This window comes from Harpia harpyja, chromosome Z (assembly GCF_026419915.1).
Source record: "Harpia harpyja isolate bHarHar1 chromosome Z, bHarHar1 primary haplotype, whole genome shotgun sequence".
NCBI lineage: Eukaryota > Metazoa > Chordata > Aves > Accipitriformes > Accipitridae > Harpia > Harpia harpyja.
In genome coordinates this window covers 244,780-265,682 of record NC_068969.1, presented here as the reverse complement: position 1 = coordinate 265,682, position 20,903 = coordinate 244,780, and the positions used below count along the sequence as shown (strand labels likewise).

At 56.5% G+C, this 20,903-nt stretch overlaps 3 protein-coding genes across 6 annotated transcripts; all 3 read right to left on the bottom strand.

Annotated features, from left to right (window-relative positions):
* Positions 1 to 319: 319 nt before the first annotated feature.
* Positions 320 to 5,957, bottom strand: LOC128136464 (antigen-presenting glycoprotein CD1d-like). 3 transcript variants are annotated; one of them, XM_052776060.1, is made up of 6 exons: positions 5,510 to 5,957; positions 4,101 to 4,358; positions 1,155 to 1,436; positions 764 to 1,048; positions 522 to 618; positions 320 to 414 (listed from the first exon to the last, which is right to left on the bottom strand). In XM_052776060.1, the coding sequence occupies exons 1-6, from the start codon at positions 5,940 to 5,942 to the stop codon at positions 408 to 410; spliced, it is 1,362 nt and encodes a 453-aa protein (XP_052632020.1). In that variant the 5' UTR covers positions 5,943 to 5,957; the 3' UTR covers positions 320 to 407. The 3 variants fall into 3 exon arrangements, with proteins under 3 accessions (XP_052632020.1, XP_052632021.1, XP_052632022.1); XM_052776061.1 differs by having other exon boundaries at positions 4,101 to 4,292; XM_052776062.1 differs by lacking the exon at positions 4,101 to 4,358.
* A 1,655-nt stretch (positions 5,958 to 7,612) lies between these two features.
* LOC128136466 (T-cell surface glycoprotein CD1b-3-like) lies at positions 7,613 to 10,954 on the bottom strand. Of its 2 annotated transcripts, none has more exons than XM_052776065.1 (6): positions 10,829 to 10,954; positions 9,387 to 9,647; positions 8,539 to 8,820; positions 8,148 to 8,432; positions 7,930 to 8,026; positions 7,613 to 7,796 (listed from the first exon to the last, which is right to left on the bottom strand). In XM_052776065.1, the coding sequence occupies exons 1-6, from the start codon at positions 10,899 to 10,901 to the stop codon at positions 7,751 to 7,753; spliced, it is 1,044 nt and encodes a 347-aa protein (XP_052632025.1). In that variant the 5' UTR covers positions 10,902 to 10,954; the 3' UTR covers positions 7,613 to 7,750. The 2 variants fall into 2 exon arrangements, with proteins under 2 accessions (XP_052632025.1, XP_052632026.1); XM_052776066.1 differs by having other exon boundaries at positions 9,387 to 9,644; positions 10,829 to 10,947.
* A 3,458-nt stretch (positions 10,955 to 14,412) lies between these two features.
* On the bottom strand, positions 14,413 to 16,960 carry LOC128136465 (T-cell surface glycoprotein CD1b-3-like). Its single transcript, XM_052776064.1, has 6 exons — positions 16,801 to 16,960; positions 16,221 to 16,478; positions 15,783 to 16,064; positions 15,392 to 15,676; positions 15,186 to 15,285; positions 14,413 to 15,013 (listed from the first exon to the last, which is right to left on the bottom strand). The coding sequence occupies exons 1-6, from the start codon at positions 16,886 to 16,888 to the stop codon at positions 14,953 to 14,955; spliced, it is 1,074 nt and encodes a 357-aa protein (XP_052632024.1). The 5' UTR covers positions 16,889 to 16,960; the 3' UTR covers positions 14,413 to 14,952.
* Positions 16,961 to 20,903: the final 3,943 nt, after the last annotated feature.

Sequence of the window (20,903 nt, the reverse complement as noted above, 5' to 3'; positions counted from 1 at the left end):
GTGCCCCCAGAAGGGTGGGTGAGGGGAAGATGGTCCTCCCTCTCCCTGCTGCATCGCTGCCCCAGCCTGCTTTGGCACTGGCTGAGTCCTGAGTGCTACTTTGTGGAGAGCCCAGTGCTCCCTGGGACTAGGGCCTGGGCCAGGGACACCCTGTTGGTGTTGGGGAGCTGTCCTGGTGTTTCATCCTGGGATGAGGAGTGTGGGCATGCCCCTGCACTGTATCAGGGCTCTTCCCATCTGTCTGGGGTGGGCAGGAGCCACCTGATGCCACGTGCTTGTGGGCATTGGGCATGACACACCAGGAGTTCCCACATGTGTGTGGGGTGTTAATTAGCGATTTATTATCAGGGAGATGCAGGGGGCCAGTGTGGCCCTGGGGCATCCCTGGCGTGGTGTGTCCCGTGCTCTCAGCTCCTGCAGGAGAGGAGGAGGTGAGTGAGGCTGGACGAGGGCAGGCAGTCCTGGCCAGGCAGCTCCCACCTGCCATGGGCTGGTGCAGCTGGGCGAGGAGGAGACCTCACCTGCGTCTGTAGCACCAGATGGCACCAGCAAGGGCTGCAGCCATGGTCAGCAGCACCGCGATGGTGATGCCGCCACCGAGAGCTACCTTGGAGCTGCCTGGAGAAGAGAGAGCGGTTGCGGGCGCACAGGAGGCCATGGCCGGGGCTGCCACTGGAGCCTGGCCCACCATCCTCCAGGCACCTGCGTGGGGCCAGAGGCCTCCGCCCGCACCCTGCGCCCCATCCCCATGGGTGGCACCTACCCCATGGGATGAGGAGGCTGCGGGTGCCCAGGCTGCGGTGGCGCACGCGGCAAGCGTAGCTGTGCCCGTCGTGGGGGGCCACGGCCAGGATGCTGCGGAGCTGGTAGGTGAGGTCGGCGTTGGGCAGGATGGCGCTGGTGTTGAGCGCTGGGCCTGGCGGCACCTCCTGGCCATCCTGCAGCCAGGCCACGCTGATGGGCCGTGGGTAGAAGCCAGTGACGCGGCAAACCAGCAGGAGCTGGTCTGGTTTGGGCATGCGGGCGAAGACCGTGGCAACGGGTGGCTCTGGGGGGTGAAAGCAAGGAGGTGAGGGGAGCCCCGGTGGGGCACCGCTTGGCCCCAGTGTGTGTGGGGCTTTGGGGTGGCCATGCCAGGGTCAGGGTGGTCTCACCTAGTCTCTCCAGAGATGCCTTCCCGTACTCGATGAATTTCTTCATGTGGTCAACACAGGTGGCATTGAGAAGGTGCTGCAGGGTCACAGAGAAGCCGGTGAAGTTGTTGAACTGCCTCTCAACTTGTGCCACCAGTGCACTCTCCTCTCGCCTCTCCCAGTGGCTGTTGTCCACGTCGAAGCTGAGGAAGTTGTGGGCGTTGTAGGCAAGATGGTAGAATTTGGTATAGGAGCCATTGGGATACAAGTCACAGCCAGTCGCGCACTGGAATACAAAGGGGTCTGCAGGGGAACAATAGGCATCACGAGTGCAGCTCGAGCTGGAGCCCAAAATTGCAGCCTGGCACCTGCTTCTTTGGGGACATCCCTTTCCCCCTTCCCTCTGCACCCCAATTCATTCTCCCCAGGGAGAAAACACGGAAGGCCAAAGCTCAATTACGGTTGGAACTGGCCAGTGTTGTGTCAGACAACAAGAAAGCCTTTTTAAAGTATGTTAGTAGCAAGAGGAGATCTAAAGAAAACATTGGACTGATCCTTGTTGAAGATGGTCACCTGACTAATAGGGATGAAGAAAAAGTGGAGGTATTCAATGCTTTTTTTGCCTCAGTCTTTAATAATACTGATAGACCTTGGGCTGCCCAGTCTTGTGAGTCAGAGGACCACGACTGCAGGAACCATGGCTTTCCATTTGTGGACACTGAGATTGTAAGGGACCACCTTTATCAGCTTAATGTTCAGAAGTCCATGGGGCCTGATGCGATTCATCCCAGAGTATTGAAGGAGCTAGCGGATGTTATGGCAAGACACCTCTCGATCATCTACCAAAGGTCTTGGGAGTCTGGAGAGGTCCCCGCTGACTGCAAGCTAGTCAACGTTATTCCAATTTACAAGAAGTGTATGAGGGAAGAACCAGGAAACTACAGACCTGTTAGTCTAACCTCAGTACCTGGAAAAAATATAGAGAAGATCATACTCGGTGCTACTGAAAGGCATTTAAAGGACAATGCAATCAGGCACAGTCAACGTGTTCACAAAGGGTAAGTCCTGTAACTAATTTGATACCCTTCTACAATAAGGTCATCCACCTAGTGAGTGAGGGGAAGGTGGTGGATGTAATTTTTCTGGATTTTAGTAACGCTTTTGATACTGTCCTTCACAGCATCTTTCTGGCCAAGTTGTCCAACTTGTGGGGTGAGTGGGTTCACCGTGCACTGGGTGAAGAACTGGCTGAATGGCAGGGCTCAAAGGGTTGTAGTGAATGGGGCTACATCTGGCTGGCATCTGTTCACCAGTGGTTTTCCTCAGGGCTCAATCCTAGGGCCAGTGCTGTTCAATATTTTGATCAGTGATCTGGATGTAGGAGTTGGATGCACCATTAGCAAGTTTGCTGATGATACCAAACTAGGAGGTGCTGTTGACTCTCTTGAGGGACAAGAGGCCTTGTAGAAGGATCTGGATATATTTGAGCATTTGGCAACCACCAATGGCATGAAATTTAACAAGAACAAATGCCAGATTCTGCACCTGGGATGGAGTAACACTGGACACAAGTATAAATTAAGAGAGGAGTGGCTGGAGAGCAGCCCTGCAGAAAGGTATCTGGGGTGCTGGTCGACAGCAGGCTCAATAGGAGCCAGCAGTGTGCCCTGGCAGCCAAAAGGGCAAACTGCATCCTGGGGTGCATCAACCGCAGTATAACCAGCCGGTCAAGAGAGGGAATTGTCCCACTGTATTCAGCGTTGGTGTGGCTTCACCTGGGGTACTGTGTGCAGTTCTGGGCCCCACAGTTTAAGAAGGATGTGAAGGTACTCGAATGTGTCCAGAGGAGGGCAACACAGCTGGTGAAAGGGCTAGAAGGCATGTCCTATGAGGAGCAGCTGAGGACTCTGGGTTTGTCTAGTTTGGAGAAAAGGAGGCTGAGGGGCGACCTCATTGCTCTCTACAGCTTTCTGAGGAGGGGAAGTAGAGAGGAAAGTGCTGATCTCTTCTCCCTGGGATCCAGCGATAGGACGCGTGGGAATGGTTCAAAGCTGCATCAGGGAAGGTTCAGACTTGACATTAGGAAATTGCTCTTTACAGAGGTGGTTGATACCCCAAGCCTGTCAGTGTTTAAGAGGCATTTGGGCAATGCCCTTAATAATGTGCTTTAACTTTTGGCCAACCCTGAAGTGGTCAGGCAGTTGGACTAGATGATTGTTGTAGGTCCCTTCCAACTATTCTATTCTATTCTATTCTATTCTATTCTATTCTATTCTATTCTATTCTATTCTATTCTATTCTATTCTATTCTGTTCTGTTCTGTTCTGTTCTGTTCTGTTCTGTTCTGTTCTGTTCTGTTCTATTCTCCCATGTCAGTGCTCTGCTTTATGCCAGGTGGAAACTCTGCAGGTGAGAAACCTGTCCTGAGCCCTGTAGCTCATTGTCCTTGAGCTGCCCCTGCCCAGAGCAGGGTGGGAGCCATGGCAAAGCGGGAAGCACTGCTTTGGGGGAGTGACGGGACATGGGGTGTGGGCGAGTAGGAGGACAGTGGAACTCTGCTTGGTGCCCTGCCCTTGGGTCACCAGTGCTGCACCAGTGTGTGGGGCTAGGTCCTTGCTCCATGTGTCCTGTCCCACAGACATGAGCAGAGAGGCCCCTTTGACTTTCTACTCCACTTTCTCAGATGACTTCTCTGGTGGGATTTGTGGTGCCTGTAGAGCAATAGGGGGGGCTGGTGTGAGGGCGTAAGTGGAGCTAAATGCGGCCAAGGTTTGTGCTGGGGACCAGGATGGCCCCATGTGACCACCACACAGGACAGGGTGGTTTGGGGGTCTTGCTGGTGCAAGATGAGGCCCATTCCCTTCTCTTCTGCCAGCCCCAGTCTGGGAAAGCTGTTGGTGGTGGCTCTGAGCTCCTTCTCACAGCTCTCTGCCTTGGGAGAGGAGGTGCTGGGCACCTGGTACTCACAGGGTGTCTGGTACAGCTCGGCATCACCGGCTAGGGACAGAACGAAGTTGTGCATGTAGATCCTGAATAGGTTTTTCAGGTTTTCCCACTCTGCTACAGGCAGGGCTGGGTAGACCCATGGGTGGAGGTAGAGGATGTTCTGTGTGTATTTCTGCAAGGCAGCAAAGACGATGTCCTCCAGGGTGGCCCAGGCTGAAATGTCCACAAAGCTGGCATTGTGGAAGATGAAGGTTTGGAAAAGGTGGAGTTTACAAGAGCCTGTGGGGAGAGGTGGGAGAGGAAGCGGCATTGGGGTGCATGAGGATGAAGGAGGAGGTCATGGGGCTGCCAGCTCCAGTGCTGGTGGGTGGCCCCGGGAGGAAGGGTGGCTTGCAGTGTCCCCAGGGACAGGCAGGGCGAGATGGGGCAGCTGGGCAGGGTGGGGGAAATCCCCTGGTTTCACTCAGTTTGCAGTTTTCTTCCATGGCCTCTGTGAGCCTCTCCCTGCTTCTCCTCTAATTCCCTTTTTTTAGCCATCCACCAGCCCAATGTGACCTTCTGGGAGCTGTCACTTAGCCGTGTGGAGGGAATGGCGGGGGGACCTCAGTGCTGGCTTGGGGCAATGCTTCCCCCAGCAAGGAACAACTGTGACAGGACCCAGATCCACTGGAGACCTGCACACAGTGCAGGGGCTGGGGCGGGTGTGTGGGGCTGGGAGGGAGGAGGACTTCACCCCAGTTTAGGGGGTGTCGGACAGTGCTCGAGACCAAATCCTAACAGGAGACAGGAGACTTGAGTTTGATGCTGCAGCGGTGAGTGGGGCTCCAGTAGTAAGCAGGGCAGAGTGAAGCCTGTTTTGGAGCAGTGAGTGCCCTCCTGGCAAGGGCGTGGTGAGCACCTGCCCCTGGAATGGGAAATACAGGCTGGGGATGCAGATGAAGGCTTATAGCTGCAGGAGGAACCTTCGAGCGTTGTTTCACAGGGGAGAATGCAGAGGATCTCGGGGCCCTTCGATTGCAAGAGAAATGATCCTGCAGGCAGTGCCCAGGACATGCTCAAGGGGTTGGAGCCCAGTGCAGGACTGTTGTGCCATGAGGGGCTGAGAACCCCTGCTGCCCGCAGGCTTCCTGCAGGAGGAAGGTGTCTTTGAGGGCAGCCCAGGACCCCAGGCCTGGCTTAGGAACCCCTTGCCCCTTGGCTGCTCAGACATCTGAACCCCAACACCAGAGGTGCTGGGCTGGGCAGGGTGGTGTGGGGAGGGAACCCTGAGCAGGTGGGCAGGGATGGGGCACCTTTGGGTGCTGTGGGGTGGGGGGTGGCCCCTTGGTGATGGAGACAGTGGCCTGCCTGTGCCCACCCCCTGCCACCTCTGTGGGGTCCCGCAGTGCAGGGATGGGAGCAGGTAGGGTTGAGCCAGGGCTCCCACTTACCCTCTGGATCTGCCCACGTCCCAGGGAGGAGGAGGAGAAGGAAGAGGAGGAGGCGAAGGTGCTGCATGGTGCCAGCGGCAAGCGTGCAGGAGCAAGCGTAGCAGGAAGAAGAAGCGGCCACAGGAGCCGTGACTGCACGCTTCTCCCCGGGGCTGATCCGCCTGGGCAGCTCTGGTGGAGCCAGTGTCATGGGGCAGCCCTGGTAGCCAATGAGGCTGGTGCTGAGGTTTTGGGGAGGGCCTGACCAGGTGTGTTCCCCAGGGGGAAGTGGTGTGTCTGGCAGAGGGCTGGGCTGGGGCACTCTGGCCGGCAGCCGAGAGCACCAGGGGAGTTTGGGTGGATGCAAAGTCATCCCTCCTGGCTGCAGCAGCACCCTGACATCCAAGGAGTTGTAGGCTGGGCCTGGCCCATGGTGGCCTTTACCTCCCCCCATGGTAACCTCCAGGGGTTTACTCTGTAGTCCCCTGGCAGAGAGTATTGGGTTTACGTGGCAAGGTTTTGGTGGCAGGGGGCCTGCAAGGGTGGCTTCTGTGAGAAGATGCCAGAAGCTGCCCCCATGTCCAACAGAGCCAGTTCCAGCCAGCTCCAAGGCAGACTCGCCGCTGGCCAAGGCTGAGCTAGTCAGCAATGGTGGTAGTGCCTCTGTGATAACGTATTTAAGAAGGGGTAAAAACTGCTGTGCAACAGCAACCGGGAGAGAGAATTGAGAATATGTGAGAGAAACAACTATAGAGACACCAAAGTCAGTGAAGAAGGAGGAGGAGGAGATGCTCCAGGCACCAGAGCGGAGAGATGGTGCCCGTACACCCCGTGGTGAAGACCATGGTGAGGCAGGTTGTCCCCCTGCAGCCCATGGAGGACCACGGTGGAGCAGATATCTACCTGCAGCCCATGGAGGACCCCATGTCACAGCAGGTGGGTATGCCTGAAGGAGAGGAGCCTACACTGGAGCAAGTCTTCTGGCAAGACTTGTGACCCCACAGGGGACCTGTGCTCGAGCAGTTCGTTCCTGAAGGACTGCAGCCCGTGGGAAGGACCCATGCTGGAGAATTTCATGAAGGACTGTCTCCTGTGGGTAGGACCCCATGCTGGAGCAGGGTGAGGAGGAAGGAGCGACAGAGACAATGCATAATAAACTGACAGCAAACCCCATTCCCCATCCTCCTGTGCCACTTGGGTGGAGGAGGTAGAGAATTCAAGAGTGAAGTTGAATCCAGGAAAAAGGGACAGGTAGGGGAAAGGTGTTTCTAGATTTGTTCTTATTTCTCATTATCCTACTCTGATTTTGTTTGGCAATAAATTAAATTAATTTCCCCAAGTTGAGTCTGTTTTGCCCGTGATGGTAATTGCTGAGTAATCTCCCTGTCCTTATCTCGACCCACGAGCCTTTTCTTGTATTTTCTCCCCCTTGTCTAGTTGAGGAAGGGGAGTGATAGAGTGGCTTGGTGGGCACCTGGCAGCTAGCCAAGGTCAACCCACCACACCACGCTTCTTGGGGGTATGTTGCTCAAAGACAGAGTCCCCCAGAGCCTCAGTGTAGCTCTTTCATGGCTGTCAGGCATATTGGGAGGGTGACTATCCCATACCCTTCCAGCTTTTACAGGGGCACGAGTCAGGCATGGTGGCAGGAGTCAGGACTGTAGGAGATCCAGACCCAAAACCATCCTGGACAGAGGGTGAGATCAGCACTGGAACTGGAGCAGCTTTGCACCTGCTTGAAATGCCTCCCCATGTCAGGGGATTGGAGTTGTCACTTGGGTCCCCCCTCCCCTTTTCTCCTCAGTGAAACAGCTCATATCCCTCCATGTCTTCCTGGTTTGTGGCCTGCTCCAACTCCCATCCCACTCAGCGGCCCCACACTGGTCTGGTCCCAGGTTGTCATGCCCTTCTGCCAGGGACAGACACTGGCCACGGAGATGCAGAGATGTGGGAGAGGTTGGCAGGGGAATTGCTTCTCCTGACATGGCAGGGGAGATCAGCCAGTGTCCAGGAAAAGGGAGGCTTCCTGGCCACAATGTGGGGTCTCTGCAGTGTGGTGGGGGCTTTCCTGGGGGGACCTCATGATGGTGAAGGAGGGCGAGAGGCACAGGAGCCACATGCGGCTTGGGAGGTTCGTAGCTGTTTAATGCTGTGGTTTTCCACAGCAAACCCCTGTCAGTGCTGATGGGTCAGGGATGGGACATGAGATGAGCAGGGAGAGCTGGTAGCGAGAGAGCTTGTTGCCAGGCGGGCAGTCAGGCCTCAAATGATGAATTCCTGGATCTCCCACGTGGCCTCTTCACCTTTCCTGCAATGGGGGGGAACCGTGAGCTGCATTCGGGGCTGGGGAGTTCATCCCTGCAGAGCTGCTGCTGCTGCAGCCCCTGGCCTGACCCATCTGCCCAAAAATGTGAGAGCAGACCGTGGGAGGAAGACCTCACCTGCGCTTCCACCACCAAACCCCCCCAGCAGAGGCTGTGGCCACGAGGAGCAGCACTGCGATGGCGATGCCGACAGTTGGAGCTATGCTGTGGTTTTCTGGAACAGGGAGAGAAGAGAGCAGCCATGTGAGTGTGGCAGCACCAGGCAGGAGCTGTCCCTTGCAGGGCCAGTGGCTGCTATCTGCACCCTGCGCCCCATCCCCATGGGTGGCACCTACCCCATGGGATGAGGAGGCTGCGGGTGCCCAGGCTGCGGTGGCGCACGCGGCAAGCGTAGCTGTGCCCGTCGTGGGGGGCCACGGCCAGGATGCTGCGGAGCTGGTAGGTGAGGTCGGCGTTGGGCAGGATGGCGCTGGTGTTGAGCGCTGGGCCTGGCGGCACCTCCTGGCCATCCTGCAGCCAGGCCACGCTGATGGGCCGTGGGTAGAAGCCAGTGACGCGGCAAACCAGCAGGAGCTGGTCTGGTTTGGGCATGCGGGCGAAGACCGTGGCAACGGGTGGCTCTGGGGGGTGAAAGCAAGGAGGTGAGGGGAGCCCCGGTGGGGCACCGCTTGGCCCCAGTGTGTGTGGGGCTTTGGGGTGGCCATGCCAGGGTCAGGGTGGTCTCACCTTGTCTCTCCAGATCAGCCCTCCCGTACCGGCACAGGGTGAGGATGTAGCTTTGGCAGGAAATGGAGAGGAGGTGCTCCAGGACCGCTGTGATGGCCTTCTTGCTGGTGAGGGACTTGCTGACAAGCTCAGCTAGTGGGGATGGCTGCCGGGGCTCCCAGCGCTGCCTCTCCATCTCAAAAGCTATGAGGTCTCTGCCACCCCCTCCGACATCCATGAAGCCCCAGCTTGTCCTATTGGGGTGCAGCACACAGCCCGCACGGATCTGGACCACCAATGGATCTGCCAAGGGCAGAGCCGGTGAAGAAGTCCTATGAGTGTATGGGACATGGGTGGCATGAGGTGGGATGTGGCTGGAGGTGCCTGCAGGGGTGTAATGGGCAGTGGGGTGCAATGGACCTCAGGGCATGGGACCGTGCTTCAGGAAGCCCTGGGACACCCCGCAAGCCCTCAGTCTCCTTGGAAGACTGGAGTGAATATGAGGCCAGTTAGCATGGGGTGGTTGCTCAAACAGAATCTTGTCCCCCAAAATATTTGCCCCCAACTTTCTCTTTCCCTGATCTGTGCTGTGTGGATCCTGCAGCCCCGGTAAATTTGGTGGCAGCTGTCCAGTGTGCAGAGGGGTTCCCCCATGCCAGATGGCAGGAGCCCTGAGGGATGTTTTTGGTGTGCTGCCGTCCCCACCTCTGCTAGCCGTGTGCCCCAGAAGCCTCAGCATTTCCCATTACCCTTTCAGGAGCTGTTGCACCCTATGAGACCACACAAATGCCACCCCGGTGGAGAGGAGGGCACAGCCAGAACCCGGGGAAAGGGGCTGGGGCTATGGCTGGGGCCGTGTCCATACTCACAGTCATGTTGCGCCTGCTGGGCCATTTCGTGCACGTATCGGACCATGTTGCGCAGAAAGAGTTTTGAGTGGGATTTGATCTTCTCTGCATCACCCTCGGCTGTGGCCTGGCGGGCCCAGGGCCAGTGGAAGTGGATGCTCCAGTTGGCAGGATCCAGTGCAAAGATGGGCACGTCCCCCAGCAGAGCAACCCCGGACATCTCAGCAGAGCTGAAGTTGGTGATAAAACTGGTCTGGAGCAGCTGTAAAACCTGTGGCTCTGCTGGGAAAGAGGATGGGGATGGGAAGGGCTGCAGGAAGAGGAGATGAGTGGGGGGGCTGGAGGGGAAACAGGGGATTCAGACTAGATATAAGGACAAAATTTTTACAATGACAGTGGTGAAACACTGGAACAGGTCGCCCAGAGAGGTGGCAGATGCCCCATCCCTGGAAACATTCACGGTCAGGTTGGAGAGGGCTCTGAGCAACCTGATCTAGTTGAAGATGGCCCTGCTCATTTGCAGGGGGGTTGGACTAGATGACCTTTGAAGGTCCCTTCCAATGCAAACTAGTCTATGATTCTATGATCTTCAGCCCACTCAGGGTTGCTTTCCTGTCTGAACTTCCTGGGCCTACACTGCTCTTTTTCCTTCTCTATTTTACTTTCAATATGGTGTTACTCTCCCATACAGGATTTCAGGCACCTCGTACTCTCCCCTCCCCGTCTCCCTTCTGCCCAGTGCCTGCTGTGCAGAGCAGATGTTGGGGGGGTACCTCGGTGCTTGTTTGGGGTGATGCTTCCCCCAGAAGAAGCACCTGTGCCAGGACCTGTATTTTCCGGAGACCTGCACACGGTGCAGAGGACATAGAGAATGGAGGAGAGGAAAGAGCATTTTGTCCAGGTTTAGAGTCTCCCGGACATTGGGAGCTCAAGGAGACCAAACGCTGACAGGGGCAGGAGAGCAGGCCAGCCCAGAGATCAATCGCGTATTCCCATGTCTGCTGCTCCCTTCCCCCGCTGAAACATGAGGTCTCATGGAGTTGTGGTGAAACGCTCTGTGCAACAGCAGCACCCAAAACACCCTCTTGCAGGTGCAGCTCCCCAACAAACAAGGGGCTGCTGGAAGGGGCCCACAGCATCACATGGGGCTGAGAACCCCCTGGCACCCACAGGCTCCCTGCAGGCCTGGCTGGGGACCCCTGGCCTCACTTCTGCTTGGGTGCCCGGGACCCTGCGCTGAAGCTGGTGAGGCATGAAGCCGTGAGCTGGAGGCAGGAACCGAGAGGGCGAGCAAGGACAGGGCACCTTTCGGTGCTGCGTGGTGGGGGGGTGCCCTTTTGATGCTGGGGATCATCCCCCCATGGAGGGGACAGTGGCCTGGCCATGACTCCCCTGAGGAACCTGTGGGGGTCTTCTGACAGGGGGGGTGAGAGTGGTTGGGGTGAGCCAGGGCTCCCACTTACCCTCTGGGTCTGCCCACATCCCAGGGAGGAGGAGGGGGAGAAAGAGGAAGAGGAGGAGACGAGGGGGCTGCATGGTGCACGCGGCAAGGCTGAAGCAGCAGCAGCAGTGACTGCGGGAAGAGGAAGAGCCCGTGGGGTCCCCCACGCTTCAGCCCAGCCCAGCAGTCATGGCCGTGGCTCTCCGCCAATGGGACCAGTGTGGATGTGTCGGGGAGGGGCCAGAGGTCCCGAGCTGGGGGCTGGGAACCTGTGGGAGGGAGGAAAGCCAAAATAAGGTTTTGAGCATGAAGTGCCACGACAGGCTGGGGCTGGGGAGAGCCCAGCCAGGAGGAGAGGGCAGGGAAAGGGAGGCCCAGGAAATGGCATTAGGAGAAAACGGGTGCTCAAGGACCCGAGCTGGGTCCCCCTGACTTCCCTTCCCTACCAATGGTACCTCACCCCTATCCCTGTTCTTGTGGGGTGCATCAGCTCCCATGAAGGTGACGATGGCTTTTGGGTTTCAGCCCTGACTGGAGAAGGAGTCGCTGTCCTCTCAGCCCCTGCACAGGGAGAAGGGCTGCTTTGGGTCCCCCCCAGCACCTCCAGCTCAGGCTCCTCCTGCACCACCTGCCTAACCCCGGGGACAGGGCTCCCCAGGCAGGAGGTGATGAGTAGTTCCCTCCTGGCCCATGGCTGCAGGAACAGTGTTGGGGAGCTCCAGCTCTCCTCTAAATACCCCCAGGAGAGGGCCTGGGGCTGGGCTGCAGCCTGGCATTCCCCTTTCCTTCCCACCACCTTTGGTGGGGAACCCTGTCCCCCTCCCCAAGTGCCCGCTGGGCGTGAGAACAGGAATGGTGGGGGCCATCCGCCTGCTCTGTCCCCATTGTCACCAGTGTCCAGTGCTGGAGGGACAATGGGGTGACCAGAGCTGGCCTCACCCCCACAATGTCCCCTACCCACTGCTTCTCCCCAGCTGTCGCCTCCCCTCACCCTGCAGTTTCTGTTCCCCTTTCCTGGGGGAGAAGGCAGAACCGAAACCAAAGCTGAGGGGAAGTTTGAGGTGGGGCATGCCCCAGTAACCTCCAAACACTGAACCCCTCCCCTTCTGTGGAGCTGTCCCACTGTCATGGTTTAACCCCAGCTGGCACCTAAGCTCCACACAGCCACTTGCTCACTCCCCCTGCAGTGGAACGGGGGAGGGAATTGGAAGAGTAAAAAAGAAAACTTGCAGGCTGAGATAAAGACAGTTTAATAAGTAAAGCAAAACGAAACAAGGAATTCATTCACTACTTCCCATCAGCAGGCAGGTATTCAGCCATCTCCAGGAAAGCAGGGATCCGTCACTCGGAACAGACAAACACCATCGCTCCAAACATCTTCAGCTCCCTTCTTCTTCCCCCAGCTGTATCTGCTGAGCATGACATCCTATGGTCTGGAATATCCCTTGGGTCAGTTGGGGTCAGCTGTCCTGGCTGTGTCCCCTCCCGACTTCTTGTGCTCCCCCAGCCTGCTCACTGGTGGGGTGGGGTGAGGAGCAGAAAAGACATTGACTCTGTATAAGCACTGCTCAGCAGTAAGGAAAACATCCCTGAACTATCAACACTGCTTCCAGCACAAATCCAAAACATAGCCCCATACAAGCTACTACGAAGAAAATTAACTCTATCCCAGCCAAAACCAGCATACCCCCAGAGAGATAGGGATGCTGCGGTGGCCTGGTGGGCCCAGAAATGTACCAACTTCCCCAGCAGCTCACCTGAGCATCACCCAGGGGATGTCTGGCCATGCCACCACAATGTCCACATCCCTCCTGGCAGGGCCACCAGTGCTGGGGCCGGAGGAGAGTGTTTGGCTGGTGGAATGGCAGACCGCAACCATGGGGCAGCCAGTGAGGGAAGGGGCAGGGGAGCTTTTGTCCACGCAGTCCTATAAGGTGGCCATTTGTCCTCACGGTCCCCCCTAAGGTGATTGTTGGTCACTTCTTGCTGAGCAGCTGATAGGCCATTAGCCAGCCTCCAGCTTGTGTGGGTGCATGTGATGTCACTGGTGGCTGAGTAGCTGATAGAACAGGAGCAGGCACCTGACTTTGCAGGTGCTCATGATGTGTTCAGCCCCCTCTGAATTTTCTCCAGATGTCTCCCATTGTTGCAATGGACCACAAGTTCTGCTTTAGCTCTTCCTCATCTCTATTGAATGTACTTGTCCTCATGTTTTTGTTGGTTTTTTGCACTTTCTTACTTGCTGTAGCAGAAATCACAACTTCTTTCTCCTTGATACTGTCACTTCCTTTGGTCAGCAAATGACCAAAGGGGGCAGGGGCCTGGTCATCCACATAGACCATTGGTCCTCACAGTCCTCTCAGGTGACCGTTGGTCCTCACAGTCTCCTAAGGTGACCACTGGTCCTCAGAGTCACTCCCCAGGTTACCATCAGTCCCCACAGTTCCCTCAGGTGACATTGGTTCTTGCAGTCCTCCCAGGTGACCACTGGTCCTCACCGTTCCTCCCCAGGTGACTGCAGGACTTTGCAGTTCCACCACATATGACCATTGGTCCTTGCAGTCCCCCCTCAGGTGAGGTCTGTAACCCCTCCTGAGTCCAGAGCTGTGCCTGGGTGAGTTGGGGTGGGGTAGGCAGGGCTGCAGTGCCTCGGGGTGCTGCACTGGGTGTGTGGGCACCAGCACCAGCTGGGCTGGGCTGAAACGCTTGAAAAGACATCTAGAAATGCCTGGGTGTTTGTGTGTGTTATTGTAGGGTCTCTTGGGAGGTCATGCACATGACCACCTTTTCTTACCAGGTTTGCTCACCGGCTGCATCTGCTCTCCAGGTCTGGTGGGTGAGCTTCATCCGGCCACATCCTGTGAGTGCTGCAGGGTGTTTCACTCTGTTCGGGGGATGAAATGCCCTGTGTGCCTTGCTGGTGCTGAGGTTGCGGGCTCCCAGCCCCGAAGTGAGCCCTGCCTGCAGCTAAAAGTTTCATCTGTGTGTCCTAGCTAGCAGGGGCTGGGAAAGACTCAGCATCACTCCTCCTGCAGCGAGATCCTTGAGCCCCACAGTGTCAACAGGTGACTCTGCCTGTCAGGGAAATTCAGTCCTGCCCACCACACCAACCAGCCCCAGTAGAATTGTGGTGGACATGGCCACAGGCCAGCTGGGTTTTCTTCTGACTCAGCTAATAGTTGGCTTGCATATGGCTGCCAGAGTCTTATGCTGTGAAACTTTGCCAGGAAGTTGTCCTGTAAAACCAAACCTTTTGAAGCTGCACGCTCAAGTGTGTGGTTGATAGGGAGCACAAACTAAATTCCTTCCTATGCCTATCTGACCTCCTCTGTCTCCGATGGGAGATTAGATTACTTTTTCTCCTTAATTGGGAGGCTTGGGGGCACTTTACCCCGATGTGCACAGTTGCTTATTTCCATGGAATATGTAAGAATGTGTTTGTATATGCACAAATACCCTTTTACTTTTTTTTCTTGCCTTGGGGTTTACTTCAATTAGTATCAATAATTCAGTGGTGCTCCAGCTTCCACCTGCAGCTGGTCAAAAACCTCCCCAAAGCCATCCAAATCCTAAGGAAAGGCACATTCTTAGTAAAAACATGCATGTTTTAATTTCATTTTATACACATCTGCAGCTTGTACAGATTACATCAGAGTTTCAGTGTTACTCAGCACTTTGTAAAACGGTTTCTGGCCAGGTGCTGTTAGTCTGGGTGGAAGAGTTCAGTCTCAGCACAAATATTTCTGGAATATGGTTAATAAAGGCAGCTTTTAGGAAAAAATACTAGAAAGCAACAGTAGAAGGGCACAGCTTACCGCCTACTGATAAATGTGTTATTGTACCAGAACTGGGAGAAATTGCCACTGGGCATTGGGGTGCCCTAAAGAGCCTCAGTGGGTGCAAGGGGCAGTGCCACAAGGTAAGAAGTGATAGTGTGTAACAAGTGAGGAGGTCTCAGACATGCATCCTTGTCTACTTAGCAAACTGAAGCGGGTCAGGAGCCCCCCAGCTTTTCCCCTTACATCCCCAAGTCACATTTATCTCACACTCGGCAGCACCTGGAGTTTTGCTGAAGCAGAGAAAGGTAGACTCTTTGTCCCTGTGAGGGTGGTGGAAGGAAATGGGGGCTGTTGGCTCCCTTCTGGGCTAAGCTTCTTTGCTCAGGATGGAGTTCCGGGACTCTGATTCCTCCATCTGTTGGTGCTTTCTGAAATGAGAGGCGGATGGCTCATGGGTACTCCATGGAAGAGACCTTGTGGGGGTGCAGACAGCAGCTGGCAGGGTGGGAGCAGGAGCTTCACTGCTAAGTGCAGTAATCCCCTGGGGCATTTCCTCCACTCCTCTCCCACTGCTGCTCCACTGGGCAGAAGGGGCCTCACCTGTGTCTCCATACCCAAAGTGCGGAGATGACAGCCAGGGCAACAGCTGCCAGCAGCCCTGCCCCGAGCCCTGCGATCAGCACCACCTCCTCTGAGTTCCCTGAGAAACACGAGCAGAGGCTGCCATGAGCTTTCCCAGCTTTGCTCCATCCCATGGGGCAGGGCAGCTCAGGAGCCCCATCCCAGTCCCCATGGGTGGCACCTACCCCATGGGATGAGGAGGCTGCGGGTGCCCAGGCTGCGGTGGCGCACGCGGCAAGCGTAGCTGTGCCCGTCGTGGGGGGCCACGGCCAGGATGCTGCGGAGCTGGTAGGTGAGGTCGGCGTTGGGCAGGATGGCGCTGGTGTTGAGCGCTGGGCCTGGCGGCACCTCCTGGCCATCCTGCAGCCAGGCCACGCTGATGGGCCGTGGGTAGAAGCCAGTGACGCGGCAAACCAGCAGGAGCTGGTCTGGTTTGGGCATGCGGGCGAAGACCGTGGCAACGGGTGGCTCTGGGGGGTGAAAGCAAGGAGGTGAGGGGAGCCCCGGTGGGGCACCGCTTGGCCCCAGTGTGTGTGGGGCTTTGGGGTGGCCGTGCCAGGGTCAGGGTGGTCTCACCTTGTCTCTCCAGAGCTGCCTTCCCATAGTGCAGTAACACCTCTATGTCATCAACGCAGGTATCATTGAAGAGGACTTCCACCAGCTCGGTGAAGGCGGTATAGTTCTGGAGAACGGCCTGGACGTACTGTGACAGCTTGGTGTCTTGGGAAAGGAGCCAGGTGGCATTGTCCATGTTGAAGCTGAGGAAGTCCTGGCCATTGTAGCCCACATAGGCAAAGGCCCGGGAGGTCCTGTTGGGGTAGACCTCACAGCCTGCCATGCATTGGGCCACGAAGGGGTCTGGAGGGGCAGAAAGGAGAGAGAGGTTGCATGGGGGCTGGAACTGCCTTCCTGTGGACGTGGTCAGCATCTCTTGTGCAGTGCCAGCACTGCTGGTCCTTCCCCACTTCCCAGATGCTGTTCAGAGAGGGGACACAGAGAAGACCGGGTACTTACAGGGCACATCCTTCTGCATGGCACCTTTATTGATCAGGTGGTTGAACTTCTGCAAATAGATCTTGATCATGTTCTCAATGGTGTCCCAGTCACTGCGGGGCAGGGCTGGGCGCACCCAGGGCTGGTAGAAGCGTATGGTCCAGGTGTGCTTATCAAGAGAACCAAGCTCAATGTCTTCCAGCAGGCCCAGGCCCTCCGTGTCCACGAAGGAGGTATTTTGGAAGATGGAGGTCTGGAGCAGCCGGATAGTGAAGGTCCCTACACAAGACAGGAGTCGACAGGGGGAGAAGGAAGTGAGAGGAGAGGGCTGGGGAAAGTGGAGGGGCTGAGGGACGGGTCCTTGGGGTCGCAGGAACCTGCAGGCCCCCATAAGCCCCCTGCATCCTTGGCAGCCCCAGCTCTCACCCCCTGCACCCCCCTGGGGTGGCTGCATCCCTGCCAGAGAGGAGGTTTGGAGCCAGGGGACGAGGAGGGGTGAGGAGGCAAGTGCCCAGGGCGGGTGGGGAGCAGGAAGCCCGTCACCCATGGGGTCCCATGGGGGCATTGGAGCAGGTGTGGATGAGCCAGGGCTCCCACTTACCCTCCAGGTCTGCCTGTGTCCCAGAGAGGAGGAGGAGGTAGAGGAGAAGGTGGAGGTGGAGGAGAAGGCAGCAGCGAGGGGGCTGCATGGTGCCAGCAGCAAGGCCCCGATTGTGCAGTAGTGGGTGCAACGACAGGAGCAAGGGGCTATGAGAGACGTGGCCGCGCACTTCTCCTCAGGGTGGCTCTGCCCGGGCAGCTCGGTTGCTGCTAGTGGCCCTGGCAGCCAATGGGGCTGGCACTGAGGTTTCAGGGAGGGCCCCAAGGTTCCCGCTTGGGGTGGGCTGGTCTGGGGGATCCCGAGTAAGGCTGTGAGCGCTGGGGGAATTTGGGTGGGAACGAGGCCATCCCACTGGCTGCAGGAGGTGTCCCTCATGGCTGTGGCAGCACCTTGGCAATCAGGGCGGTGTGGGTGACCCGACCCCTCTTTTCTACCCCCATTACAGGTGGAGGTGCCACCTGGCCATGGGCTGTATCCACTGTCCCTGACAGGAATGTCCCTCACTACCACTTGTGCCCAGCATGTCTGGCCCTGCGTAGCACAGACATCTCCATCCGCTCTATGCTGCCTACTTAACTGGGCGGGTTCGCCCTGACGTGGCTGTCTTTCCTGCGGGGGAGGCGAACCCTGTTCCCACAGCCTGGCCGCATGCCTGGGCTCCCCATGCCCCCAGGCTCTTCACTGGCCCTATGCCTCTTTGTCACCTCTTGTCTGTCCCAGAGCGAGGCCACGCTGATGGCCCATGGGTAGAAGATGGTGATGTGGCAAACCAGCGGGAGCAGAGCTGGGCGAAGACCATGGCCATGGATGGCTCTGGGGGGTGAGAGTGAGAAGAGCTGGTGATATCCCCTGACCCCTTGACACTGCTGGCCTGATCCTGGGGAATGGCTTCCCAGGGAGGAGGTCACGAGCAGTTCCAGCCTAGCCCACAGCTGTAGGGTCAGGGGTGGGTGCAGGCAGGGCTGGAGGAAGCAGCTCTTCCAGGAGCTCCTCATGGGGCACAGGAAGTAGGTGGGCTGGAGCAGCTGTAGTGTGAGAGACAGACTGTGGGACCTGGAAGGGACTGTTCCCACTGACAGTCATCAGACTCTTGGAGTGTGGCAGCACTTGGCCAGGCAGGATCCCCAAGCTGGGACTGGGATGGGACCATGGTCCTCCCACCCTGAGGCCCATGCAGTGGATGAGCAGCCTCCCCATTTCGATGGAGGTCCATCTGTGCCATGAGACCTGGGAGATGCCTCTCTGCTTCCCTGCACCCCACAGTGCTGGGGAACTCCAACTCTCCTGTAAATACCCCCAGGAGAGGGCCTGGGGCTGGGCTGCAGCCTGGCATTCCCCTTTCCTTCCCACCACCTTTGGTGGGGAACCCTGTCCCCCTCCCCAAGTGCCCGCTGGGCGTGAGAACAGGAATGGTGGGGGCCATCCGCCTGCTCTGTCCCCATTGTCACCAGTGTCCAGTGCTGGAGGGACAATGGGGTGACCAGAGCTGGCCTCACCCCCACAATGTCCCCTACCCACTGCTTCTCCCCAGCTGTCGCCTCCCCTCACCCTGCAGTTTCTGTTCCCCTTTCTGGGGGTGCCCGCGTTGGGGGCGAAGGCAGAACTGAAACCACAGCCAAGGAGAAGTTTGAGGTGGGGCACCCTGATAACCTCCAAACACAACCAGGGCCGACGTGTCCCCTCTGCAGTGTGGCAGGGTGCCATGTGACCCCTCCAAGCGCAACTGGGGGAGGTGTCCCTGCTCCATGTCTTCATCTCATGTGTCCCCAGCTGTGGTGGGGACATGGGGAAGGCCCATATGGGGCTGCTGCAGGCTGAGCTGCAGCATCCCATGACAATGAGTCAGACATGGGGAGACAAGGACACTAAACCCCTTCCCTTCCGTAGAGCTGTCCTACAGAGAAGTAGGGATGCTGCGGTGGCCTGGTGGGCCCAGAAATGTACCAACTTCCCCAGCAGCTCACCTGAGCATCACCCAGGGGATGTCTGGCCATGCCACCACAATGTCCACATCCCTCCTGGCAGGGCCACCAGTGCTGGGGCCAGAGGAGAGTGTTTGGCTGGTGGAATGGCAGAGCGCAGCCATGGGGCAGCCAGTGAGGGAAGGGGCAGGGGGGCTTTTGTCCACGCAGTCCTATAAGGTGGCCATTTGTCCTCACGGTCCCCCCTAAGGTGATTGTTGGTCACTTCTTGCTGAGCAGCTGATAGGCCATTAGCCGGCCTCCGGCTTGTGTGGGTGCATGTGATGTCACTGACACCTCTCCTCCCACTTTCCAGTCTCCACTCACCTTGTTATCATCACAGGTTACAGTTATTTCCTTTGACGTGGTGGTAGCAGCATGGGAGGTTGTACTTAGTGCACAGCCGTTTCTTTTGGCCACTCCTTATTCCTTAAACTTTTCTTCTGCTAATTCTTTCTTCTTGCTTGTTTCCTTTGCTTCAGAATGGGTTCTCTATGGTTCACAGTCCCTTTGGGGAAGTACCTTTTCTGGCATGGTCTTATTCATAGGCCACAGTCCCTTTGGGCTGCATCTGCTCTTCCATGGAGCACGTCCTACGGCTCTGACCTTGCTATCCCTTTTTCTGGGTGTTTACTTCTCTTTCCTAAATACGTTGTCACAGAAGTGCCACAAACTCCTCTTGTTCAAAGGAGGTGCGCTGACTGGACTCAGCCATCGTCAGCACAGGGCACTTCATGATCTCCTTCCTCAGAGGTCACCCTGGTAGCCCTCCTCCTCCCTTCCCAACCAAAACCTTGCCAGTTATGCCCAATAATATTCTTTACTGCAGTACAGCTACGATGGCTTGATCTGGATGACTGTTTGGCTGAGATTTTATTGGAGTTGGTGCATATTCACCATAGTAGGATAAAAGTTACATTTATGAGGGACTGCAGTGCACTTCCGCCTTTCTAATTGAGCTCAAGGATGGCTTGCTGATAACAGCCGTCATTAAGAAACTGGTAAGAAACCTGGTCATAACCCTACCTCCACTTGGGAAATGCTTTTAACTGCGAATCTTGTCCTTGGCTCCCATCTGTGCTACACAGGAGCTATGTTGCAGCTCAGTCTGTGGCAAGTCTTGTATCTCCTCATTCCTGACACCAGTCCTGTCCCATTGGCTTGACTGGAAATGAATTGTCAGCTCAGGTTTGCTGGGTGCTCACTGGACTGATGGCTGATGCTGGTTACAATCTCCAGACCTGATTCTTACCCTGAGTTTGCTGATGTGACTTCCTGGCTCCTTGTTTGCGATTGTCGTGGTTTAACCCCAGCCAGCAACTAAGCACCATGCAGCCGCTCACTCACTCCCCCGCCCCGCAGTGGGATGGGGGAGAAAATCAGTAAAAGAAGTAAAACTTGTGGGTTGAGATAAGAATGGTTTAATAGAACAGAAAAGAAGAAACTAATAATGATAATGATAACACTAATAAAATGACAACAGTAATAATAAAAGGATTGGAATGTACAAATGATGTGCAGTGCAATTGCTCACCACCCACTGATCCACACCCAGTTAGTCCCTGAGCAGCGATCCCCTGCCCCCACTCCTCCTAGTTTATACACTAGATATGACATCACATGGTATGGAATACCCCGTTGGCCAGTTTGGGTCAGCTGCCCTGGCTCTGTCCTGTGCTAACTTCTTGTGCCCCTCCAGCCTTCTCGCTGGCTGGGCATGAGAAGCTGGGAAATCCTTGACTTTAGACTAAACACTACTGAGCAACAACTGAAAACATCAGTGTTATCAACATTCTTCGCATACTGAACTCAAAATGTAGCACCGTACCAGCTACTAGGAAGACAATTAACTCTATCCCAGCTGAAACCAGGACAGTGATGTAGCAACCTTCCTCCCTTGCTGTGACCCTCAGTTCCCAGCTCACCTTCCCTTGTAGAGCAGCCTGTCCTTGACACCATAGCTGTCAATGGAATACAGTGGGTTTACTCTAGGACTGCCCAGGGAGCTTTTGTACATGGAGAGTGATTTATTTGTAAATCTTGGGCACTTGGTCTTTGCTGGAGCTACACCAGTTTCACATCAGCTGAAGACCTGATTCTTTGTCCTTAGTGATGCTAAGTTGTTTTGTTCTTTTTGTGAAA